This window comes from Belonocnema kinseyi, chromosome 8 (assembly GCF_010883055.1).
Source record: "Belonocnema kinseyi isolate 2016_QV_RU_SX_M_011 chromosome 8, B_treatae_v1, whole genome shotgun sequence".
NCBI classification, from domain to species: domain Eukaryota; kingdom Metazoa; phylum Arthropoda; class Insecta; order Hymenoptera; family Cynipidae; genus Belonocnema; species Belonocnema kinseyi.
The window spans coordinates 51,210,503-51,232,568 of NC_046664.1; the positions used below are offsets into that span (position 1 = coordinate 51,210,503).

The 22,066-nt window shown below is 28.9% G+C and overlaps 1 protein-coding gene across 1 annotated transcript in view; it reads right to left on the reverse strand.

The window, feature by feature from the left end:
• LOC117178493 overlaps nucleotides 1-22,066 on the reverse strand; it is a 455,271-nt gene that overhangs the window by 105,807 nt on the left and 327,398 nt on the right. The window contains exon 4 of the mRNA XM_033369920.1: nucleotides 3,348-3,605. Coding sequence (XP_033225811.1) covers nucleotides 3,348-3,605 — 258 coding nt within the window. The remainder of the gene's footprint in view (nucleotides 1-3,347; nucleotides 3,606-22,066) is intronic.

A 22,066-nucleotide genomic window follows, 5' to 3' on the forward strand; every position in this document is an offset into this window, starting at 1 on the left:
TATTTATTTAATTATTTATTTAAATGAAGAGTACTTAACTCGGATTTTTGATTGAGTTTTTTAAGTTTTTTTATAAATAAACAAATATGACGAAAAAATTTCAAGTTTTCTATTTCGCTTTCACGATGTTCGGAAAATAATAATTATTTTATTAATTATTAATTATAGTAATAATAATGAATAATTTAACGCTTTTTTAAAGTTATATTTCAAGAAGTTTAGTTGAAAACAGTATTATCGTTGAAAAATTTTCGCTGAGAATATTGTGTTTAATATAATAAACAACTGTAATAAACTAAATGTAATTTACTTTAAAACGTTATAAAATTTCTTAACTTATTATAAATGTTTCTGAAATTATTATAAAGTTTCCAACTAAAGGGACTGACATTTAAGAAAATTGCTTTCAAAGATGCCCGAGGAATGAATTTGTTTCTTGAATTTGCGTAAAAGATCATCAAATTTGTCAAATTATTATGAATTTTGATCAAATTATCACGGATTTCTGAATTAAAATTACTTTCAATGTAAAAATCTAATTCTTTCGTCAACAAATGCTCGAATAATTTATTGATTTATTGATTTTTGTTTTTTGTAAACATGTAACGAATTTTTATAAATGTTGCTGAAATTATAATAAACTAATTTGTCCGTCCAAACATTCCCGAATGATGTACTTATTTACCTAATTTGTTTAAAAAATCATAAAATTTATTAACTTTTCATATAGGTTGCTCAGATTATTATGAAGTTTCCAATTAAAAGGACTGACATCAAAAGAGGTGAATTGTTTCGTCGAAAAATGCGTAATTTATCAATTTGTTTATGAAATCGATCAATAATATTAACAAGAGTATTCTTGAGAGTAATTTTTTCTATGATAATATTGTTTGAACCCAATTTCTTGAAAAATGACTTTAATGAAACGCAAAAAAATTCAAAATGATAGAAGACACACTTTTCAAAAATAGTTTGTTCATACAATTTTTTCTTCAAATTTTTCATGTACAAATCGGTCAAGGTTTGCGGGCTGGACGTTATTTTAAATGAAATAGTTATTTTTTCTTCGATGTGGGCATTTGAACATTTTTTTCTCAAATTTTTATAAATATCGCCGGCAAAATTTTTCGAATCCACACAAAAATAAATCAATTTAAAAACAATTATATTTAGAGGTAGTAAAGTTAAACGCATATTTACCCTATGAAAAAAAAGAATATTTGTAAATTTTATCCAAAATAGTTCATTTTGGTTCAATCGAGTTGAAACTCAACATTTCGCTTTCCAAGTAGCTATAAAATACAAATAAATAATTATTTATAAAATATGACCCCCGTAAGTCTGTTTTATAGGGTTTCGAAAAAACCCCATATGAGCAAAAAATGGAGGTTTTTTCGGAAATTGTCAACATTTTGTCCCTATAAACAGACATATAAAACGTACTTATAGGCGTGATATTCCAAAAGTAATATTTTATTCATACTCTATGTCTAATTCTGAAGAGAAATATTGAGTTTCAGCTCGATTTACTCAATTTTGACGATTCTGAATAAAATGTACAAAAAAACACGTATTTTTTTCTAATGAGAAATATGTGGTAACTACACTTTTATCGAAAACAATTTAATATGTTCAACCGGATCGTTGAAGTTTTTGAAATCATTTCTTTCTTAGTTTATGTTACATATAGATATAGCATAAAAAGAAATTTTAAATCTGGATAGTGATAAAAAAAAGTAATAAGTTTTGATCTCTGGAAAATGTTAGAATTTTACGGGCTATTACTTTCTATTTAACTTATCCGGTTTCGAAGTTACTGAACTTTTAACGCAAAATGCAATAAAGGTGCTATATTTCTATTGGAAACCACGTAAAATTTCCGATGATGTTGTGTGGGCCAATAAGTAATGAAAAAAGTCCTTATTAATAAAAGTGCAGAAAAATAAACTTCTGCGATAAATTTCTATAAAAAATGAGAACCAATACCTTATAATACAATACAGAAAGTATGGAAGTAATACCTTTAATTTTTATGAATAAATTAAAACTATGACAATTCAAAAATATTTACTTCGCACTAAAGAAGATAAATTGGTCGTCAAAAAGGACCAATGATCAATAAAACAGTTAAATTATTAATAATCAATATGACTTTTTAGCACAATACTTGATCTTTAAAGATAATAATCCAATTTTTTAATTAATTAAAAATTGAATTTTCAAACAAGTAAGATACAATTTTAACCAAAACCAGTTGGACTTTAAAGTAAAAACCGTTCAATTTTCAAGAAAAAGATGAAAAATTAAATAAAAATTGAATATAAATAATTGAATTTTCCAATCAAGAAGTAAAATTTGCAACAAAATAATTAAATTTTTAACAAAATATATGAATTTGAAAAAAATGGAGAAATTAATGCCTAAAAAGGTTAAAAAATTATAAAAATAAAAGCAAATACAAAATTTAATAAAATAAGTAAATTTTCAAACAAAGAGATCAATTTTTGACTGAAATTGTGAATCTTTAACGAATAAAAAAATTAATTTTTAACATAGTAATTCATACTTCAACTCATTAGCAGAATTGTTTGAAAGAAATACAAATTTTATGTAAAAAAAGTTAAATGTTCAACCTGCAAATATGAATTTTTGACAAAAAACTAATTTTTCAACCATCAAATTGCATTTTCAACCGAACCATTAAATATCAACAGAATAGTTGAACTTTTAAGGAAAGAGATAAATTTTCAAATAAAATTATACACCTTCAACCAGAATATATCAATTTTCCATTACAAATATAGATATTAAACCAAAAAATAAATAAATTTTCTACCAAAGAAATAGATTTTCAAATAAACTACGACTCTTCAGCCAGAAAATTGTTTTTTATCCAGGGAAGATGACCGCAAACTTCATTTTCAAAATTCCTTAACTTTATCTGACGAGTTTTTTATTCTTCCTCACCATTAATAATTAAACATCAGAATTTCAATCTTGTAAGCTTTTCATGATAAGTAGAATATTTTATAAATGGAATGAGACAATTTTCAATTAAAATTAAAATTTTCTTAATTTCTTATCCTTGACAGTTATTCAAAGTACCTCTCACAGTAATTACATGGCTTTTACAAGATTTTTTTTTAAATTCCGGACTTTTTCCTAACTCTTCTTGGTAAATAAAATTCCGTTCATTTATCGTTGTTTTAATACATAAAAATTATTTGAGAAATTTTAAGATTGTTTTTGAAGTATTAAAATAAAATAGAAATTTAGTAAGAAATAGCAACAAAAGAAGGTATAATTTTTTTACCACATAATAATTATCCAATTTATATTAAACTTACCACTTGGACGATCAATGGTCCACCAAATTGCCTTAAAACCACGATATTCAATTGAATCATCGCTAACAAAACTGAGCCAGAGAAACCTCGTTTTTGAAGTAATTTCTTCAGGAAATTTGTTTCCGCAAAATTTTCCAAGAAGAGTTGCGAAACCATGCTCACCGTCACGTACTTCCAGACTGTCGTGTTTGCAATCTTCAGACCTCTCTATTTCAAAATAATCCCGAAAGTCCAATTTAATGAGCTTTCCAGGTGGAGCTGAAACAATAAAAAAAAATATATATTTTTTTATTTATTCAATATAAACGGGCAAGCCCTTTGTACGGTGATCAATTTTCTGTGTATCTTAAATCTTAAATCTGAAACTAAAGCAAAAGCTCATTATGACATTACAACAAAGACTGTAAGTCAAGTACAATTTAACTTGAACAATAATAATGGCAGTAATAATTGAAATATAAACACTCATAATATATAAAAACATAAATAAATAATAATAATAACTGGTTCAAATATGCACGGGCTTGCACCAACCAGTGCAAATCCTGCTCTAACTTGTTCCATCTAGTACCATTCAGTTGCAAGAATATTTTTTACACCAGAAGTGAATGTTCTGGTTTGCAAAGAAAGCAAAATGAAATTATAAGTGAAGATGTAAGTATATTTTACTTAGTTTCAAATGATAATAATAATAATATTATTAATAATAATCATGTCATATTTACAACGAGCTTGCAGGTTTTCCAAGTATGAACAGTTTGGTGCAAGCTCGCTTTGAAGATGCGGTGTTAATAGAATGATAATTAATTTTGATTATTTAACACGGGGAATGCCATTTTTCTGGTTTCAATAATTAAGGAATGTTAAAACATCTCTTAAAATTAATGTAAATACATATTGTTACTGTGCTTCCTTCCTTTACTTATTTGAAACTGATTTCAAAGAGTAAATTGGATTAAAAACATGCTGTATACACGAAAAGTCATTAATCTTTCTAGTTTATAGGTATGAAAATTTTCTTTCTATAAGTCTGATCGATAAAATGGGAAACTTTTAGCCAAATATATCAAAGAGTTTTTGAAGAGAAAAAAATAATTTCACTAAAATAAGCACTTTTCTATTAAAATACATGTAAAAATTGAAACTTTGACCGGTCCATTATTCTCCGTTTTTTCTTTCGAATTTTTGATCTGCAGGTTCGAAAATACAAAAAAAAAGTTTTTAGAAATTTCCACAAAGTCATTTGCTGCGCATTTGGTTCGAAGTCCTTTTTTTATTGTAACCGCTTTTCCAGAATTTGAAAACTATTCAAAAGTTACAAACTCACCACAGAAAAAAACAGAAGATAAACTTTACATCGATTCTCGACGAAACATTCTCTGCAATAAAAATTAACTTCACAGGATAAACTTTACACAAACATCGGTTAAACTTTCTTTTGTTTTTCTATGACACACACATGTTTTTTTAAAGACGCGAATTTGGCCAAACAAAACTTTATCGCTCTAAAAAATTTCCTGCAACAAATTTTATTCTTAGTTTTTTCTGTGACTGTTATAACCGCTATAGCCTCGCGAACAAATTTTATAGGAAATTCAGTATAGAAATGACAACAAATTTCGTATGATTGCCAAAGAGGTCAATCGATTTCAAATAATTTTATACAATTTGAGGTATTTTATAGGACCTCTAATAATTTAAAAAGAGTTACCGGACTTTCAATATATTAGGGTTTTTTAACGTAGATTCCTAAGAATTTAAATAGATATCAATAATATCAAGAAAGGTTAAAGATTTTGTATAATTGCAAAAAATATCAAGGAATTTTTAAAGACTTCAAAAGATATAAGGGATTTTCACGACATTTATTTATTTCATAGTATTTAATGGGAATTTTTTTAAATTACACTATTTTAAAAGATTTCAGAAAATGTTACGCGATTTGAAAAATTAAAGAAGTGTCCAAATTTTTGCATAAGTGTCAAAGGTTTAAAACGATTTCAAAGAATTTCACTAGATTTAAGGTTTGTATTATATAGGACCTCTAACCTTTCCCAATTAATTAAGGAATTTTCAGGATATTACGCTATTTTAACAGATGACCAAAAATTTCGAGAGATGTAAACAATTTCAAGAAATTCCATAGAATTTTATGGCATTTTTAAAGATTTGGTGAAATTTCCAAGAATTTTACAAGATTTAAAAGATTTTCTAGGACTTCCAATTATTTCAAAGAGTTTACATGATATTAAAGATATTAAGATATTTTAGCAAACTACAAATAGTTTTAAGAAATTTAAAGGATTTCAAGTATTATTAAAGAATTTTCTAGCAGTTTCAAATCTGTCAAATCTGTCAAATCTGTCAAATCTGTTTAAAAGAATGTTACAAGATTTAAGGTATTTTTATGGATGTTTATGTAATAAACTTAATTCATTTAATTTTAAAAGGATTTGAAAATAATGAATTATACTGATTGGTTACAAATTTATTGATTTTGTTGAAAAGTCGTCTTTCTCAGAAGAATATACATTTTTTTATAATAAAAATACAACTGCTTAGTTAAAAATTAAGCTGCTTTAGTTGAGGATTTAATTATTTCGATGAAAATTCTTTTTTGTTAATAAAATCCAACTATGTTTTATTTTTTAATTAATTTTTTTAATATCAGCTATCACGTTTTTTATTGATAATTCATATTCTTGGGTTGAAAGTTTAATTGTTTTGTAGATGTTTTATTTTTTTGGTTTAAAAATGCAAGAATTCGTTAGAAAATTAAACTATGTCGTACAAAATTAAACTCGTTCATAAAAAATTAGTTTTTATACCGAAAATTATTTCTTATCCATGGAAATTCAACTACTTTTATTTTTGTTTGAAGATTAATCTTTTTTCAATTTCAATATTCAAATCTTTAATTAAACATTTTCAAAAAAATATGAACTAAAAATTATTGAAATAAAATTGAGACTAAACTCACACCCACCATTCAAACTATTTAGTTTAAAATTCATCTTTTCTGGTAGAGCAATAATCTTTTTGTTTTAAAACTAAACTATTTAGTTTAAAAAATGTGTGTTTTGTTAGGAATTCATCTGTTTTTCAAAATCATACTTATTTGTTGATTGAAAAAGAAATAGTGAGATTTGACACCCACCCCTCTTCCCGAATCATCTAAAGTTATTTTATTTTGGACATTTTCAAAGTAAAAATATAGCACTTTTATTTTATAAATAAAATTTATGCTGACAGCATTCAATTTTTTATTTTATGTGAAAGGGACGTTCATATTTAAATGAATCGTAATACACAAGCTATACTGTGACTTCAAACACGCAAGCAGAATGAGCAAAATCTGCGGTCAGTAGAATAAAATTCGTTTAGAGAGACGCAGGCAGAAAACAAAACCGATCGATTCAAATATCTTTCACTGCATTTGAGCACGCCAAATTTATATCTCTGCCTGGAATTTTTATTTGTTCTTTATCTGAATTTATTTTGTTGAAGATTTTTGAAATATTTTCAATCATTATTTCCAGTTTTTTATATATGCAGCTATCTATTACTAAATAATAATAAAAAGTCATATTTTGTAATAATTATTGTTGATAAAGTTAGAATTTGTTTAAAATATCAAGCAGATTTTACATTTATTTCACATATATTTTCTCGTTTTGTTTACAGAAACATTCCAAAATTTAATGATGCTAACTTTGCATTTTTTGTCCATTTTGAAGTGGCTCAAGAACGGACTTGAAAAATTTTTTCATGTTCAAACAAATTAATCAAATGTAAAAATTCATCATTTTTGTTGATACTTCAAAAAATTTAAACTTGATCAAACATTAATTTTTTTCAAGTCATTTTATAGTATGATTTATCATCTAAAAATACTGAAGTGATGAAATAAATTTTGCAACAATAATTTTGGAAATAATTAACGTTTTTTATATATTCTCATGATAGTCCTGATTGATTGAAATCCAGCCATTTAAAAAAAATTATTAGAAGCGAAAGTAAAAAAATGTAACCACAAAAAAATATTGTTAAAAAAATTACTTCTCTTTTAAGTCTGAAACTTTTTCTACAAAAATAATGTCTTTTTTGCATAATAAATGATTAATCCTATTATTTCAATAGTTAAAATAATTAAAAAAATTTTTTTCCTTAGACCTTGTTTTTAGCAAGACAACTACTTTAAAGAAAATCTGTACATATAAATACTGAAAATGTTTGAAATACGAAATTTCGAAACATTATGTGTTTTTCTGGTCCATATTAGAGTGCATATGTTTTAAAATAATAATTTTTTCTTTTAATAAAGAATAATATTTAGAAATTAGTCACAGTTTTCTATTATCATAATAATAATAAAAAAGCTCGTTTTCGAGAAACTTTTAAAACGAAAGGGTAACAATCATTGCAATTTATATATTGTTATTGTTCTTTTGCTTGTATTTTTAATGTGTAAGGATCGAAATGGCTTAACATAAAGCCATTTTAATAATTCTTGAGAGGAAATAGCCTCTTCTCAGGGGGGCTACAGTTTAAGGTGGATTCCAAACCACCAAAGCCCTGTAGAAAAGCATAAAAAATGTGCATTAGTAACGACTCAGGGATCGAACCCCAGTCCTTCTGCACAAATGTATGATGCGCTTTTACCTGAGCGACCAAGGCTTCTAATGTAAACATTACATTACGGTCAATAATTTGTATAATGGAGGAATTAGAGCCATTTCAAAGTACATATTTTAATCACTCAGCATAAAATAATATCAGTTTCATTACAAATTTATTAGAAATTGATTAAAATAAATCGTTTTAGAGGGTCAGAAGTAATAATGAGGTCGTGCAAATGCAAAGGCGACTTCATTTTCTCTGCACGTAGAAAGCTTATCCGAGAATTATTCAGTGAAGACCGATCGTTAGGATTCACTTTATCTTAAACTTCGTATTATGATTTATCACCCCATCTATGACACGTATGGAAATTTAAGATGGAGGAAAAATATTTATAATTTATTAACTCATCATATACTAACATTTTTTGGAAATTAAAGAAGTACGAAAGCTCCCTACTTATTTAAGTAGTTGATTACTTGCAATCTCTATAGAATAACACCCACCATAGTTTTTTTCTTTTTTCAGGAGAGTATTGTTTTGCAGCTGTATATGACATTCCTTTTGCATATATAATTGCCTAAATACATCATAAATATAAACAATAGAACGTATTATCATCAGTCCTATATTTTACTGAAACTAATTATAACAATAAAAATATTTTTTGTTAAATAATAAAGCTAAAATATTATGATACGTAATATCAAAAAAAGAAAGGCACGCTATAAATTTATGAGAAAAGTGTGTACTTCTCTAGGGCAATACGCTGAAATACAGGAAATAACTAAAAATTAATTCTTTAAACAATTCATGAACATCTGAATATTATAAATAGAACTAAATGAGTGAAAAATGTTAATAAATATCTACATAAAAAGAGAAAGAATATTTATTTATTTCAAAAGATCGGAATTTCTGCAAGTTTACTTTATTTTCCTTAACAGAAATTATATTTACAACGAAATATAAATGTCACGAGCAAAAGAAAATATATTTAAGTGAAAGAAATGTTGTAAATGTGCTGAATGGAAAAAAGTGACAAAATGTTAGGGATGAAAAACGGAAATAAATTATGTAAATTAATTATGCTTGTGAACCGCTTTAGTGAAAGAACCTTTTAGAAAGGTTATTTAGAGATTAAACATAGGGAGAAGGACAGAAGGGACAGTGTTGGAGATCTCACAAAATACACGAGTCTCATTACGGACATTATTCCAACATCAAAAGATTCCCCCGATTAAAAAAAGCTCCTAAAAGATAAAATCATGATTTTTAAATTATTAAATTTTTCTATAAAAAATGCATATTTCTTGCAACATATTCAAATAACGAGATGCGTTAAAATGTTAAATAATTATGACATGTAGAGGTATTCATTAAAAAAATACTATTGTATGTAAAATAATGCATTTAATTCTATCAAAAGTTAAGACACTATACGTGCTAATAAATCAAGATTAAAATTAATTATTTGTCTTTTATTGCTGCTCTTAATAGTTGATTATCCACTGTTGATTGTATTATCCTTTTTTTGAACATACATATCAGGGTTAACTAAAAATTTAATATAAAATATTGTCAATATTTTAATAGTTTGTCAAACTTCAAAGTCTTTTTCTTAAATTCATAATAAGTCTTATTCTTCTGAAAAAATATTTAATTGAAAATTAAAATAATCCATTTTTTGACTGGAAATTCAACTAATAATTTTTTTATCAACAATTCACCTTTTTCAGAAGAAAAAATGTATCATTTTTGTGCTAAAAATCAACTTTTTGGCCTAAATCTTTAAATATTTCATCATTGGCCGAGGCTTGATCGTTCTTATTTGAAAAATGAACATATTAGAAGAAAATGTATGTATTATTTTGTAAATTCGTTTCCATTGATAGAAAATTTATTTCTTTACTGGAAATTGAACAACTTGGTTGAAATTGAAACTCATTTGTTAAAACTCATTTGAAAAAAAAATTTCAGATCCAAGATTCTGTTTTTCGTAGAAAATTCAACTGTTTGGTTTCAAATGAACTTTGTAGTTGAAAATTAATTTTCTCATTAGAAATGAATATTTTCAGGTTGAGAATGTAACTGTTTTCTAGAGAATTCCTTTTTTCTGTATAAAAATTGGACTAATTGGTTGAATTTTTTTATCTTGACTGAAAAGTCTTTCCTAGTTTAAAATCAAAATCTTTTCTTGAAAATGTATTGGTTTAGTTTACAAATTTATCTCTTTTTGTAGAAATTTTATATTTTAAGTAGAAAATTCAACTGTTTGTTGAAATAGTAATATCAAAAATGTAATAATAACAATCATAATAGTGAAATTGGAGGCTTTTTGGCTGAAATATGAACTATTTCAGAATTCATCTTTTTTCTGAAAATTCAATTCTACATCACTAAAAGGTGAAATTCCTTGTGAGAATTTATTATTTTTTTGTTTAAGATTCATACTGGCAGTTAAAGATCAACTACTTTCTTGAAATAATAATTAACTTTTTGTAATTTTAACTATTAATTCGTTCTTTTCAATTGAAAATTAAACTGTCTTCTAAGTATTTCGCTCTTTTGAATTAAAAATTAAAACTATTTGGTTAAAAATTCAAATATTTTGTTAAAAATTGATCAATTTTACTTAAAGCTTCAACTATTTCTTAGTGAAATGAACTGTTTGGTGAATAATTTTATTTTTTTTATATTCTTCTTTTCGGATTGAAGGTTCAGTTATTCTAGTAGAAAATTCACCTGTTTATGTTTGAAGTTAATTCTTTTTTATTTCAATATTCGATCATTCGTTTGAAACTTAGATTTTGGAGGTTGAGAATTAAACTATTCAGTTGAAAATTCGTCTATTTGCTTGAAAGTTCAACAACTGTTTAATCTCAAATAAATTTTATTGCTTGTTCAAAATTCCACTATTTAATTGAAAAATAAACATTTCTGGTGGAAAATTCTAGTCTTTTGTTGAAAACTTCTCTTTTTAGTTAGAGTGTACCTCTTTTAGTAGGAATTAAATCCTTTTTTTGTAAATACAACTTCTTGGTAAAAAATTATTCTTTTTTTTTTTTTGTTGAAAATTTAACTATTTGATTGAAAGTTTAACTTCTTTGTTAAAAATTGATTTCATTTTTGAGGATTCACCACTCTAGTTAAAAAATCAACGACTTTGTTGACAATTTATTTGTTTTAAAATTTAATTATTTTCTGTACAAATTCATTCATTTTGTTAAAATTTCAAGTGCTTAATTCAACATTCGTTTTTATAAAAATCTTCCTTTTAGACTGAAAACTAAACTGTCTTCTAAAAAAATGTGTTGTCTTAGAACTTTTCGGCTTTAAAATTAAACGATTTAGTAAAACGCAATTGTGTTGTTTGAATTTTAATCTTTTTTCCCTTGTTTTTTAATTCAGCTGCTTTGTTGTGCGTTCATATTTTTGGCAGAAAAGTTCTTGATCGAAAATTCATCGTTCATGGTTAAAAATTCTAGATTAAAGGTTCTTCTTTGTTTGTTGAAAAGTTAATCATGTGGTGAAAAGGTTGAATTGGTTAAAAATGTTGACTTAAAAGGAAGGAGAGTGGTCTTATTAGTGACGCAGTTCATGAAAAGTCGATGTAACGAAGTGATTGAGAATTAAAATAATAAGTTTTAAATGACACTTGCTAAAATGAAAATGATGATTCCTGAGAAAGCGAGGCATATGAAATAACAGCATGCGACAGGTAAATAGGAAAAATAGATGAGATAAGGGAACAGGAGGATAAAATAGAGGAAAATGAGGAGATACAGTAAGCGATATAAAGTTTGAAAAAGGAATATCTAAACTCATCCTTTCTCGATCACAGCACCTGTACCATTCGCATGGAAATACTGCTCTTTCACAATATTCAAACGCTGAATCTAACCTTTGATAAACTCACATTTCTCATTTTCTTTCATATATTGGACGGAAAAACATTAAACACTCGACTGATTCACAAAGCATTTCAATGAAAAAGAATTCATCTGCTAAAATCTATTTGATAAAAGTCTTCATAGCCTTTATGTACATTCAGTATATTTTATTGGACTTCTCTGAAGAATTCGATTAAAAAGTGCACAGAATTTCAAAAAAACATTTTCAACTTCAGCTTTTCATAACTTCGAACTGTGTTATTGTTTATTCAGTGTAACAGTCTTTAGTTTACTAAAAAAACTGTTATTTTAGGATTTTTTCAGAAAATTATTTTATTCAGTTAAAAAATTTTACTTCAGCAATTCCAATTCAAATCATTCATATATGTTCAACTAATAGGGTAAGTATTATTTAGGATTTGTATATATTATTCTATCATGAAAATATAGGAACACGTATTTTTCAGCGAATTCTCAGCGCACAAAGTTTAAGAAGTATCTTTTGCAATAAATATTAAAGGAAACCTCTTGAGGACGAATACAAAATAGTGATCCAAGAGAAACGTTTCGAGGGAAAGTTTAACTGTCAATGCATAGCAGAGGTAAAATTGAAACGCGTCAGAGAATGATATAGCTTACTAAAATTCCCAGTTGATCATGTACGAGAGAATATTTGCCAGCAGTTCTATTCTCTGCAAATACGAGGGACATTGTCGACAATCCTGTGAGACACATGTTAGTCGAAATTATGCTACTTTCTAGCAGACTATCGGACTCGAAATGTGGCTTTCCTTGTAACGATTACCACCCCACTTCGATATCTGTCCCACTGCACACAACCAGACAACCTTTATTCTACGTTCGTCTCTCTGGGGTATGGGACAATTTTCCGCAGTTCAGAGGCAAACAGGAGAAAAGCCTGAAGACTATTCACTTGGAAATCAAACAGAAAGGTTTTAGAGCGTATTCAGCGATCTCATATAATTTCAAACGATTTCTTATGAATTATTTATTAAATAAAATTAATACTGAGTTTACGCTGGGTTTAATGAATTTAGTTTATGCCTGCAGCGAGCTCACGTTACATCAGTGGAGTCTACCCGCTACCACATCTCGGAGTTCACATCTCGCCTGCTGAGTTCAGAAAAGTTCCGAGAATGCATGAGAAGATTAGGGAATCGGTTATCTAGACTAAAATTATGTGAAAACTGCAAACAATGTTTGAACAATACTGTAGATTAGAGCATATAAAAAAAAGTTGTTTGCGCGAAGTTCTAATAGCAATAAAAACTTTCTTTTGGGAGTCCAAAACACTCTACTAAAGTTTCATAAAAAAACCTTCTGTCTGCATCGTAGATATAACTAAAAATAAAAAATAAACGAAGCACCCCAGGCGAAAATATTATGTATAGTTTATACATAGTGTGAAGTATTGTATGAAATATTCATTTGTTTGATACATTGTTTAAATAAAGCAAATGAACATTGTATATAATACTTCACACTATACATAAACTATATCATTTTTCCGCCTAGGACTTCTTTAAATTTGAAAAGCAAACTTTTTTTTTAGGTTCAACTTATCAATAAAAATAGTTCAAAGCAAGCCGATTTACACCTGTATAGCGCTAATTCCGTTAAAATATTTTTTACCCTCCCTAATTGATTTTGAAGTTTCTAAATTAAAAAAAACGACTTTTTCGCTATTTTATTAGAGTCAGGGTAAAATTATCCACTATTTCAGGATTTAATGTGTGACATACATTAATGGGAATAACTAGATTAATCACTAATGAATAAATTAATTAATTAATACATTAATAACTTCATGACAGCAGTGGTGTTACCTTTGTGTTTTAACATTTTTCTGATAAAATAGAAGTTTTCCCATATGAATGGAATTTAAACAGAATTTTTGAAAAAAAATTTTTTTTTATTAACTTGAATCATTGATAAACTGGAAAATCAATAAATTGCTTTTACAACTATTACATTCTCATCAGAGAAGGTATTTTATTTGTGTCTATGTTCGTTTGTTAGTGTGTTTGTATCTTTTAGTTTGGTAGCACGATTACTTTCGAAAGGATTGGCAGATTGGATTCTCGTTTGGTATCTTAAAATAAAGGTCAAGTCCATTAGCCAGCCATTTTGGACAAAAATTCAAAAAGTGAGCGCATTTTGAATATTTTTGAAACCACTTTTTGTCAAGATTCAAAACTGTTCTGTATAGATAGTCATTGTATTTAAAAAGACGAACAATTTATCTACATTACCTTTTTCAATAAAACCAAAAATTAACAGAGTTATGCATAAACAAAATTCTAAAAAACACGAAAATAAACATTTTGAGCCTGATAACGCACGATAAAAAATAGTCAAAAGAAGAAAATGTTTGCATGGAAAATGAAAAATTATATTTTTCATTCAAATATCTGACAGTATTTCAAAGAGTCTCAATGGTTTCTCAGCATAAAACATCAACCACCTATGGCTCTCGGTTGAAACTACCCCCCCCCCCCCCCCCCCCCCCCCCCCCCCCCCCCCCCTCATTATTCGAAGTATCGTGGGACTATTGTTTTAACTATAGAACAAATGCGATCGAAGATAATTGAGAAAGTCTATATCACTGAAGATAGGGATATAATTAGGAAGTTTAAAAAACAGTAAGGCTGCTGTGTAGACTGCATGTATAACGTTTGAATCGTAAAAATAAATTTGGAAATGAGCAAATTCAATTTTTGAAAAAACGGCAGAAGTTGAAATAAAATGTTTAATAGCAACAGTTTTTTAAAGAACGTGCATTTTTTTAAACGAGACAATTAAACTACGTGTGTTTTAATCATAATGCATGTTATGAATTGTAATAATGTATGGAAGTGATCTACAATTTGAGGGAAAACTTCGAGGGCGAAGTACGAGATACGTGATAAGAATTTGTTCGTTAAAGCCGAAGGAGGTTTAACAAAAGAGAATTCACAATCACCGAATTACTATTGTCGATGCTTTGACCTGTAGTTTTAAAAATTCTGTGCACAAGTGTGGGAAATATGCAAAGTTGAAGTTCGTAGCGCGAGGTAAATACATTAGCGAGCGCGAGATAAACACATTATCGAGCACAAAGCGCGAAAAACAAAAGTCGCGCGCCCGAGGTGCGCTTCAACTTGCGAGCGAAAGATGAATCTTTTTTGTTTACACAAGAAAATTTATATTTATTACTGTAAAAATAACAGAAACCTTTTTCTAATTTTTAAACAAAGAATTTCTAAATTTATAAAAAGCATATAAATAATTGAAAATACTTTTCAATAATAATAATAATCACTGAAATACTGTAAAATAATTTTCTCAGAATCTTGTTAGTGACAGAAAACAAAACAAATGGACAAATCTGAAATCGAGTAATTTTGAAAAAATGCATGAAATCATTCCAATAAATTCTAAAGGCGTATTTGAAAGTGCTTGAGGCTCCAAAATTTGAATTTCTTAATAAACTGTCAATAAAACTGTTTCGTTTCTAATTAATTTTATTAAATCGTAATCGAACGTTACAACCTATCAATAAGATGAGATTTCTACGAAGAAATATACATTTTCAAATGAAGTATAAAAATTCTCAACAGAATTGAATCTTTAACCAAGAAAGATTTTTCAGCTAATAATGAAAAAAACTTTTGATTCAAAATCTTAAATTTTCAAGCCAAAAATACTAACTCGCCACAAAAGAGTTGAATCTTTAACCCAATCAGAATAATTTTGAAGCGAGCAGGTGCTCTTTTAACAAAAAATTGATTTCCTAAAACAACAAAAAATTGAATTTTCACAAGATACATCAATTTTTGTCCAAATAGATAAACTTCTAATTGAGAAGATTTTTTACATAATATACAACTATTCAGCAATATTTATACATTTTTAAATTGTTAAATAGAAAAATGAATCTTCAACTAAACAAAATATTTTTTAAAATGTGGCCCATCAGTTGATCAAATGGTTGAATTTTCTACCAAATAGTTTAACTTTTGTTTTTCAGTGATTTACAGCCGTAAAATATCTTAAGTAAGGAATTATTTTAAGCAGTTAACTTTCACCCTCTATGTAATATAACATAAAAAAATGGGTGACTTAACCATTATTATAATTTTGTTCCGGCCTCTCCTACTACGGGTAGTTTTGTTTTCGCGAATCTTGATTGTTAATATTTATTATATTAATGGGTTATCCAGGATAATATCTCTGGAAATGATTTCAAACAACAATATATTAAGAGTTGACGTAATTCAATTAAGGAAAGCCAATTGGCCGTCTTCAGTAATAAATGGACTGGCCGAAAATTCAGTACAGCAATGTCACCAGGTTGCACCGGCGACCCAGAACTGTAGACAGATTTCCGCTCTCATGATTTCTGCTCCGGTGATTCATAGTGGTCGGTGGTCTAGTCGATGAAACTAACAGTTACATCTGCAGTTCCCTCGACCCAACATACAATGGACACGCCATTGTGTAAGGAAGCCAGTCTACTCGAGTAAAATTACGAAAATTATTAGATCATGGTGACATTTTTTGTTTTGTCCCGACTGAATTATTCACATGGTTGAATTTCATAGCTTGTTAAAATTTATTTTATAAACTGAAAAATGTTTAATCGGATTCATAAAGCTTTGTACCTATATATTATCATGCGATAAAAATGGTAAAATAGTTATTTCGGAGCGGGTCTAGCTGGAGCATATATAAGGCTCTAAACATTAAATTTATTTTAATTTCTCTGTTGATAACGTGTTCATTAGTTCATGCAGAGAACATCTTCATAACTTAATTATAAATTGGTCAACAAAATATCAGCTATGTCTCTGTGGATTGAAACACATAATTTCCGAAGTTGCTATTGTGCTGAATTTAAATCAGGGCTCCGTTTTTCAATATCAGCTTTTGTTTAATAGTTATTTGCAAGTTCATATGCTAATATCAATTTTTTATCATAGTGCACAATGCTGTAGTGGAAGCCGAGCATAGTGAATATGTTAAGGAAAATATATTAAAGCGAGTGAATACTCCAATTAGGAATTTTTAAATATTCTACAACAAGAAAAACAAGGAGAATTTTAAAAAAAAATAATATTTTGATGTAATGCCTTATTCGCTTTGCTCTTCTTGTTATTCCCTGGTAAAAACAGGGATATATATTTTTAAAACTTTTTGTCTCTTTTTTTATATTTTTTATACAAAGTATCAAAAGAATTGCAATATGTCTTCACCTTTGAGATAATTGAGTTTGCTGTTTTCTACTCATTTATCGCATTTTGTCATACTATTTTTGGATTATGCCGATAGGTTTTTTTCCCAACATAGTTGTATATTATTTGTGCAAAATAAGAAACTTCTGATAACGCGGGAAAAATGAGCAACTTATTTACTTTTTCCGGGTCAAAATTTTGGAACAAAAACTGATGTCAAGAGATATAACCGCACGTATTGTTTTGGAAACGAAATTTCTGTTATTTGTTCACCATTAAGCCATTTCCCTTTCAAGGTAGGCGTGACTCATTGGGTAGGGGAAAGGAGTAGTGTGTGGAAGGGATAGAGAATTTTCAGATTGATCCAGGATTCTCGTGTTATTTAAGTAAATAACACGTTTGTTCCGCAACACTGCTCCGACCCAGGTTGCTGATCAATCTCTCTAGCAATCACCCCAAGCGAAGAACTTCACGAAGTCGTCATGTCAGGTTCCCCACTTGGGTCCTTCTTTTATGTCCATGCATTTTTTCATGCAGGCTCTCGTGTTTCTGTGACTTCTTATGTCTCTTCTAACTAGGATCTTATTCACACATTCTAACCATTCTTTCCGCGGTCTACCTCTGGGCATGTTGCCATTTACTTTACCTTGATACACTTGTTTCGTTAGTCGTTCATTTGGCATTCTCTCAACGTGTCCTAACCATCTTAACCGATTTCTTTCCCATGTGTCTACTAGCGTATCTTCTGCACCACATTCTTTTAGAATTATCTCGTTATTTACTTTGTTCATCAGGATTTTCCAGCATATTATGCGCATGAATCGCATGTCAATTGCGTTAATTTTACTCTTATCTTTTTTCTTGATGAGTCCATGTCTCGCTACCGTATAGTACAGTCGGTAAAAATACAGAATTATGTATTGCCATTTTAGCTTTATTTGATATATTTTTACTTCTGTATAGGGGGTCCTGCTCTACCAATAACCTTCTTTCATCATTTAATAAAATATTGCATAGTTTTTTCTCACTGTTTCCTTCGAACACCATAGTTTTTGTTTTATTTGCGTTAATTTTGAGGCCCATGCTCTTCATGCTTGCATCTAGTTTATTCAACATTCTTTGTAAGTCTTCGATTGACTCTGCCATAACAACCTTATCATTTGAGAACGCTAACCCACGTACCCTTACTGTTTTGAGACCCACATCCTCTACTTCGAACAGAGCCATTCTTAAACACTTGTCCATAAATAATATAAATAACCATGAAGGCATAACGCATCCTTGTCTAACTTCTTGAATAATATCGAAACAGTTACTCAGTTTCCCATTCACTTTTACACTCGCTTCGCTACCTGTATATATTGTTTTTATAGCTTGTAGGAGCCATCCATTGACTCCATACTCTTTCAGGACTTCCCAAAGTTTACTTCTATATACCTTGTCAAAAGCTTTTTCTAAGTCAACAAATGCACAGAAAACTTTTTTCCCTACTCTCAAACTTTTTTCTGTTATTTGCATTTAGCTAAATATTTGATCCGTACATGACCTTCCTGGCATAAGCCCACTTGGGACTTCCCAAATCTTTGCTTCTGTTATTTTCATTACCCTACGAATAAGTATTTTTGAATATATTTTACTTACGGTGCTTAATAAGCTAATCCCTCTGTAATTATTACAGTCGCTTTTATCTCCCTTTCTCTTGTATATTGGTACGATAATCGCTTTTATCCAATCGTCTAGTACGTCTCCCATCTCGAAACATGAATTTATCAATTCGCACAGTCTATGTGGTATGCACGCGCTACCGTGTTTAAGCATTTCAGCGTTAATGCCGTCTACCCCGGCAACCTGACCGTTTTTAAAGTTCTTAAGTATATCCCTAACCTCAGTGACGCAGACTTTCTCAATTGAGTTTTCTATCGCATCGTGTTCAACATCGCAGTTGTGGTGTCCTATAGCTTCATCTCCGAATTGTCTACTAAAATAGTATCTGAAAGCCTCTAGTATTCCGTCTGCATGATAAACCATTTCCCGCCTACTATTTCTCATGTTGACAAATTCTGTACTTTTTTTTCCTTTCATTTTTTTATAAAGTAGCTTCCTGCTTCCTTCAAAGTCGTTTTATATTTTCATCTCTTCTTCTGCTCTAATTGTATCTTTACGTCCCTTAACTAATCGTTTGAGTATTTTGTTTTCGCGTCTATAACCATTGCTACGTATATTTCTTTCCTCATTGCTAAGAAGTATGATGTGCAAAGTTCTCTTGTACGCTTCTCTCTTCGGTTTTTCGGGCAGTCTGAATTGCATCATTCCACCACGCATCATCAGACATTCTTCCTACAACTGCGGTACCACACACTTCGATCGTACATCAAACAAGGATATCCCGTAACATTGTCCAGGCGCCCTCTATATCTTTGTATTTTATATGGTCCTCCCATGTTGCCCTATCTATGCTTTCGATTATCTTATTTTGGAAATCTATTCGCACATCCGGTTTCTGTAGGTTCTCATTTGACTATAAAAGTTAGTCATTTCGATACCATAGTAACATAAATGAAGACAGGGTGTATGATAAAAAAAATTCATAATTTAACGAAGTATTTATGTTCGGTATCCCTTGGTGCCCCAACAATTTTCGCTGACTTTTCATCATTAAATTAAACTCTGCAATACCTCCATTGCTTATTCTCTTATTTTTAATTAGTTTCATTCATCTTTGTGGCTCTTATAAATATTTAACCCAAAATGAGATTTTTTACAGCTTATAACTTGAACTTATATCCAGGATTATTGAACTGTCGCTCCGGTCTTCAGCAGGTGGCTAAGTTTCTCAGAGTGTACATTGTAAAGACATTCATTGTTATGTTATTTATTTGACGCCTGTCTCTCTCTCCACTTCCCCCTCCTCCGCTCTCTCTCTAAGTATATATATATGTATATATTTCTCTGTATTTATACATAAACCGGTCATTGTTCGGTAGGAGGCGAATTTAGTAGTGATTTTACCGGTGGATGTCAAAATTCTTCGTTTTCTAAGACGGTCTCAAATCCACTGAGCGGATGCGCCACTAACACCTACTTAAAAAGGCGAAGACAAGAAAATGAAATTTTGACATAAATAAGTAAAAAAGATGAGTGCCCTTCCATATTGACAACGTGCAACGTCATCTAGGAGAATGATACATGAAGGGACTAGGCTAAACAATATCATCACTATTACTTAAATAAAGACAAAATGTCAGCACACCAGAAATTGATGGATAGTTGCGAACAGAGTCACTGAGTTTACAAGGCTTACCATAGTGAACCTGGGTTATACCGTACAAAGAGCAGGTATCTTTAGAGCTTGTTAGGATCAGGAACACTTTAGTCTTTAAATTAAAATTTTTTATTTTGGAGTAAAAAATTTATGTGAAAAAATCATTACTTTCTGTTATTTCCTCAATAATAATATCACAGATTTAAACTACTTAAACTAATTTGTACTTTTCTCTCATGTGACAGAGGGTACCCCAAATAAAAAAACAAGCCTCCAGGTGAGGGGAATATCGATTTCAAATCCCGATCACCCCCTCCTGAACAATAGTCATAATTATATTCGAGATGAAACGTTTTAATAAAACAACTAGAGTTAATGCTGAGGCTCTCCTATTAAAATATTTGGTAGGGCATACTGTGAGTCAGTTTGAATGGCATATCACTCTCGCTCTTGTGAACTATAAATTCATTTTTAAGTTCCTCATCTTGGTTTAGTTGTATTGTTATAAATCTTATGTATATCTATATTTATATTATTTGGTTTCGCCTGAACTATTATTCGATTACATCGCCTTATAAAACATAAACTTATTTTTAATAGTCATAATAATTCTCCTACATAACAGACAGTTTAATATTCCTGTTATGCTAAAACCTTTTTTACTCAGCTGATATGTACTCTGTAACTTAGTTTGCGATATAGGTTAAATCTTCAATAAGTTCCACGAATTTTCGTCACAACTTCATTATTGGTCAATAAAAATTTCATAACATAATCCTTTATGATTTTGATTTTAAATATAATGAATTCGGTTTTCCTTTAATTTAATTTTAAGTTCCACCTATGATATTATTCTAGGAGGATATCTAAGAATTTTGGTAGTTTCTCAATTGCTAAGCTAATTCAGCACTTAGCTTCGTATAGCGACTCAAAAAATTCAACTACCTTAACTTCCTCATTTTTTGAGATAATACTTGTAAAAGGGTAATAGGCAATGAGTCTAGGATGGAGCCCTGCGGTACTCGAGGGACTATTTTCCTTTTATTTCAGGTTACTTTATTGTCAGTGACAACAAAAAATCTTTTTTTTTAACTTTGAAAAATTTTGAGAGTATAATATGGAAATTTGAGATTGTGTAATTTATAAATGAGTCCTTCCTTTCGTTTATCCAGCACAAATGAAAATATGAATAAACAAAACAAGCATAAAGAACGTATGTTTGCTTTACAAATGCTTTTTTAGGTAAGTTTATTAATATGATATTCTGTATATTAACGAGGCCCGGCGCTTTCTTAGAGTTTGTTCTTAAAACTGCCGTTTTAATCTTCACGAGCGAGACTGGATCAAGTCAATCCATACCCATGATTTTATACTTGACTTAATTATAGGTTCTGTTATCGATCCGCTCAGTTTCATCGCCCTCCAGATTTTCAGTTAAAGAAGGAACTTTTAAAAAATTGCTTGTAATTTATTAGGTTCTATCTTCATTTCTATTCTAATTTTTCTTTGCAAGGCAATTTGCCATTTTCCATAACGAGTTATGTTTAATTTCTAGATTCTCTAATTAATTAAACCAATTACTATCACTATTTTTAATTATTGTTTTGATAATTTTATAAGCATATTGATTTAAATTTTATTCATTTTCTTGATTTTAGTTTTCTGAACGATTTTTCTCAGACTAAATATTAAATTCATTTAATCCTTAAC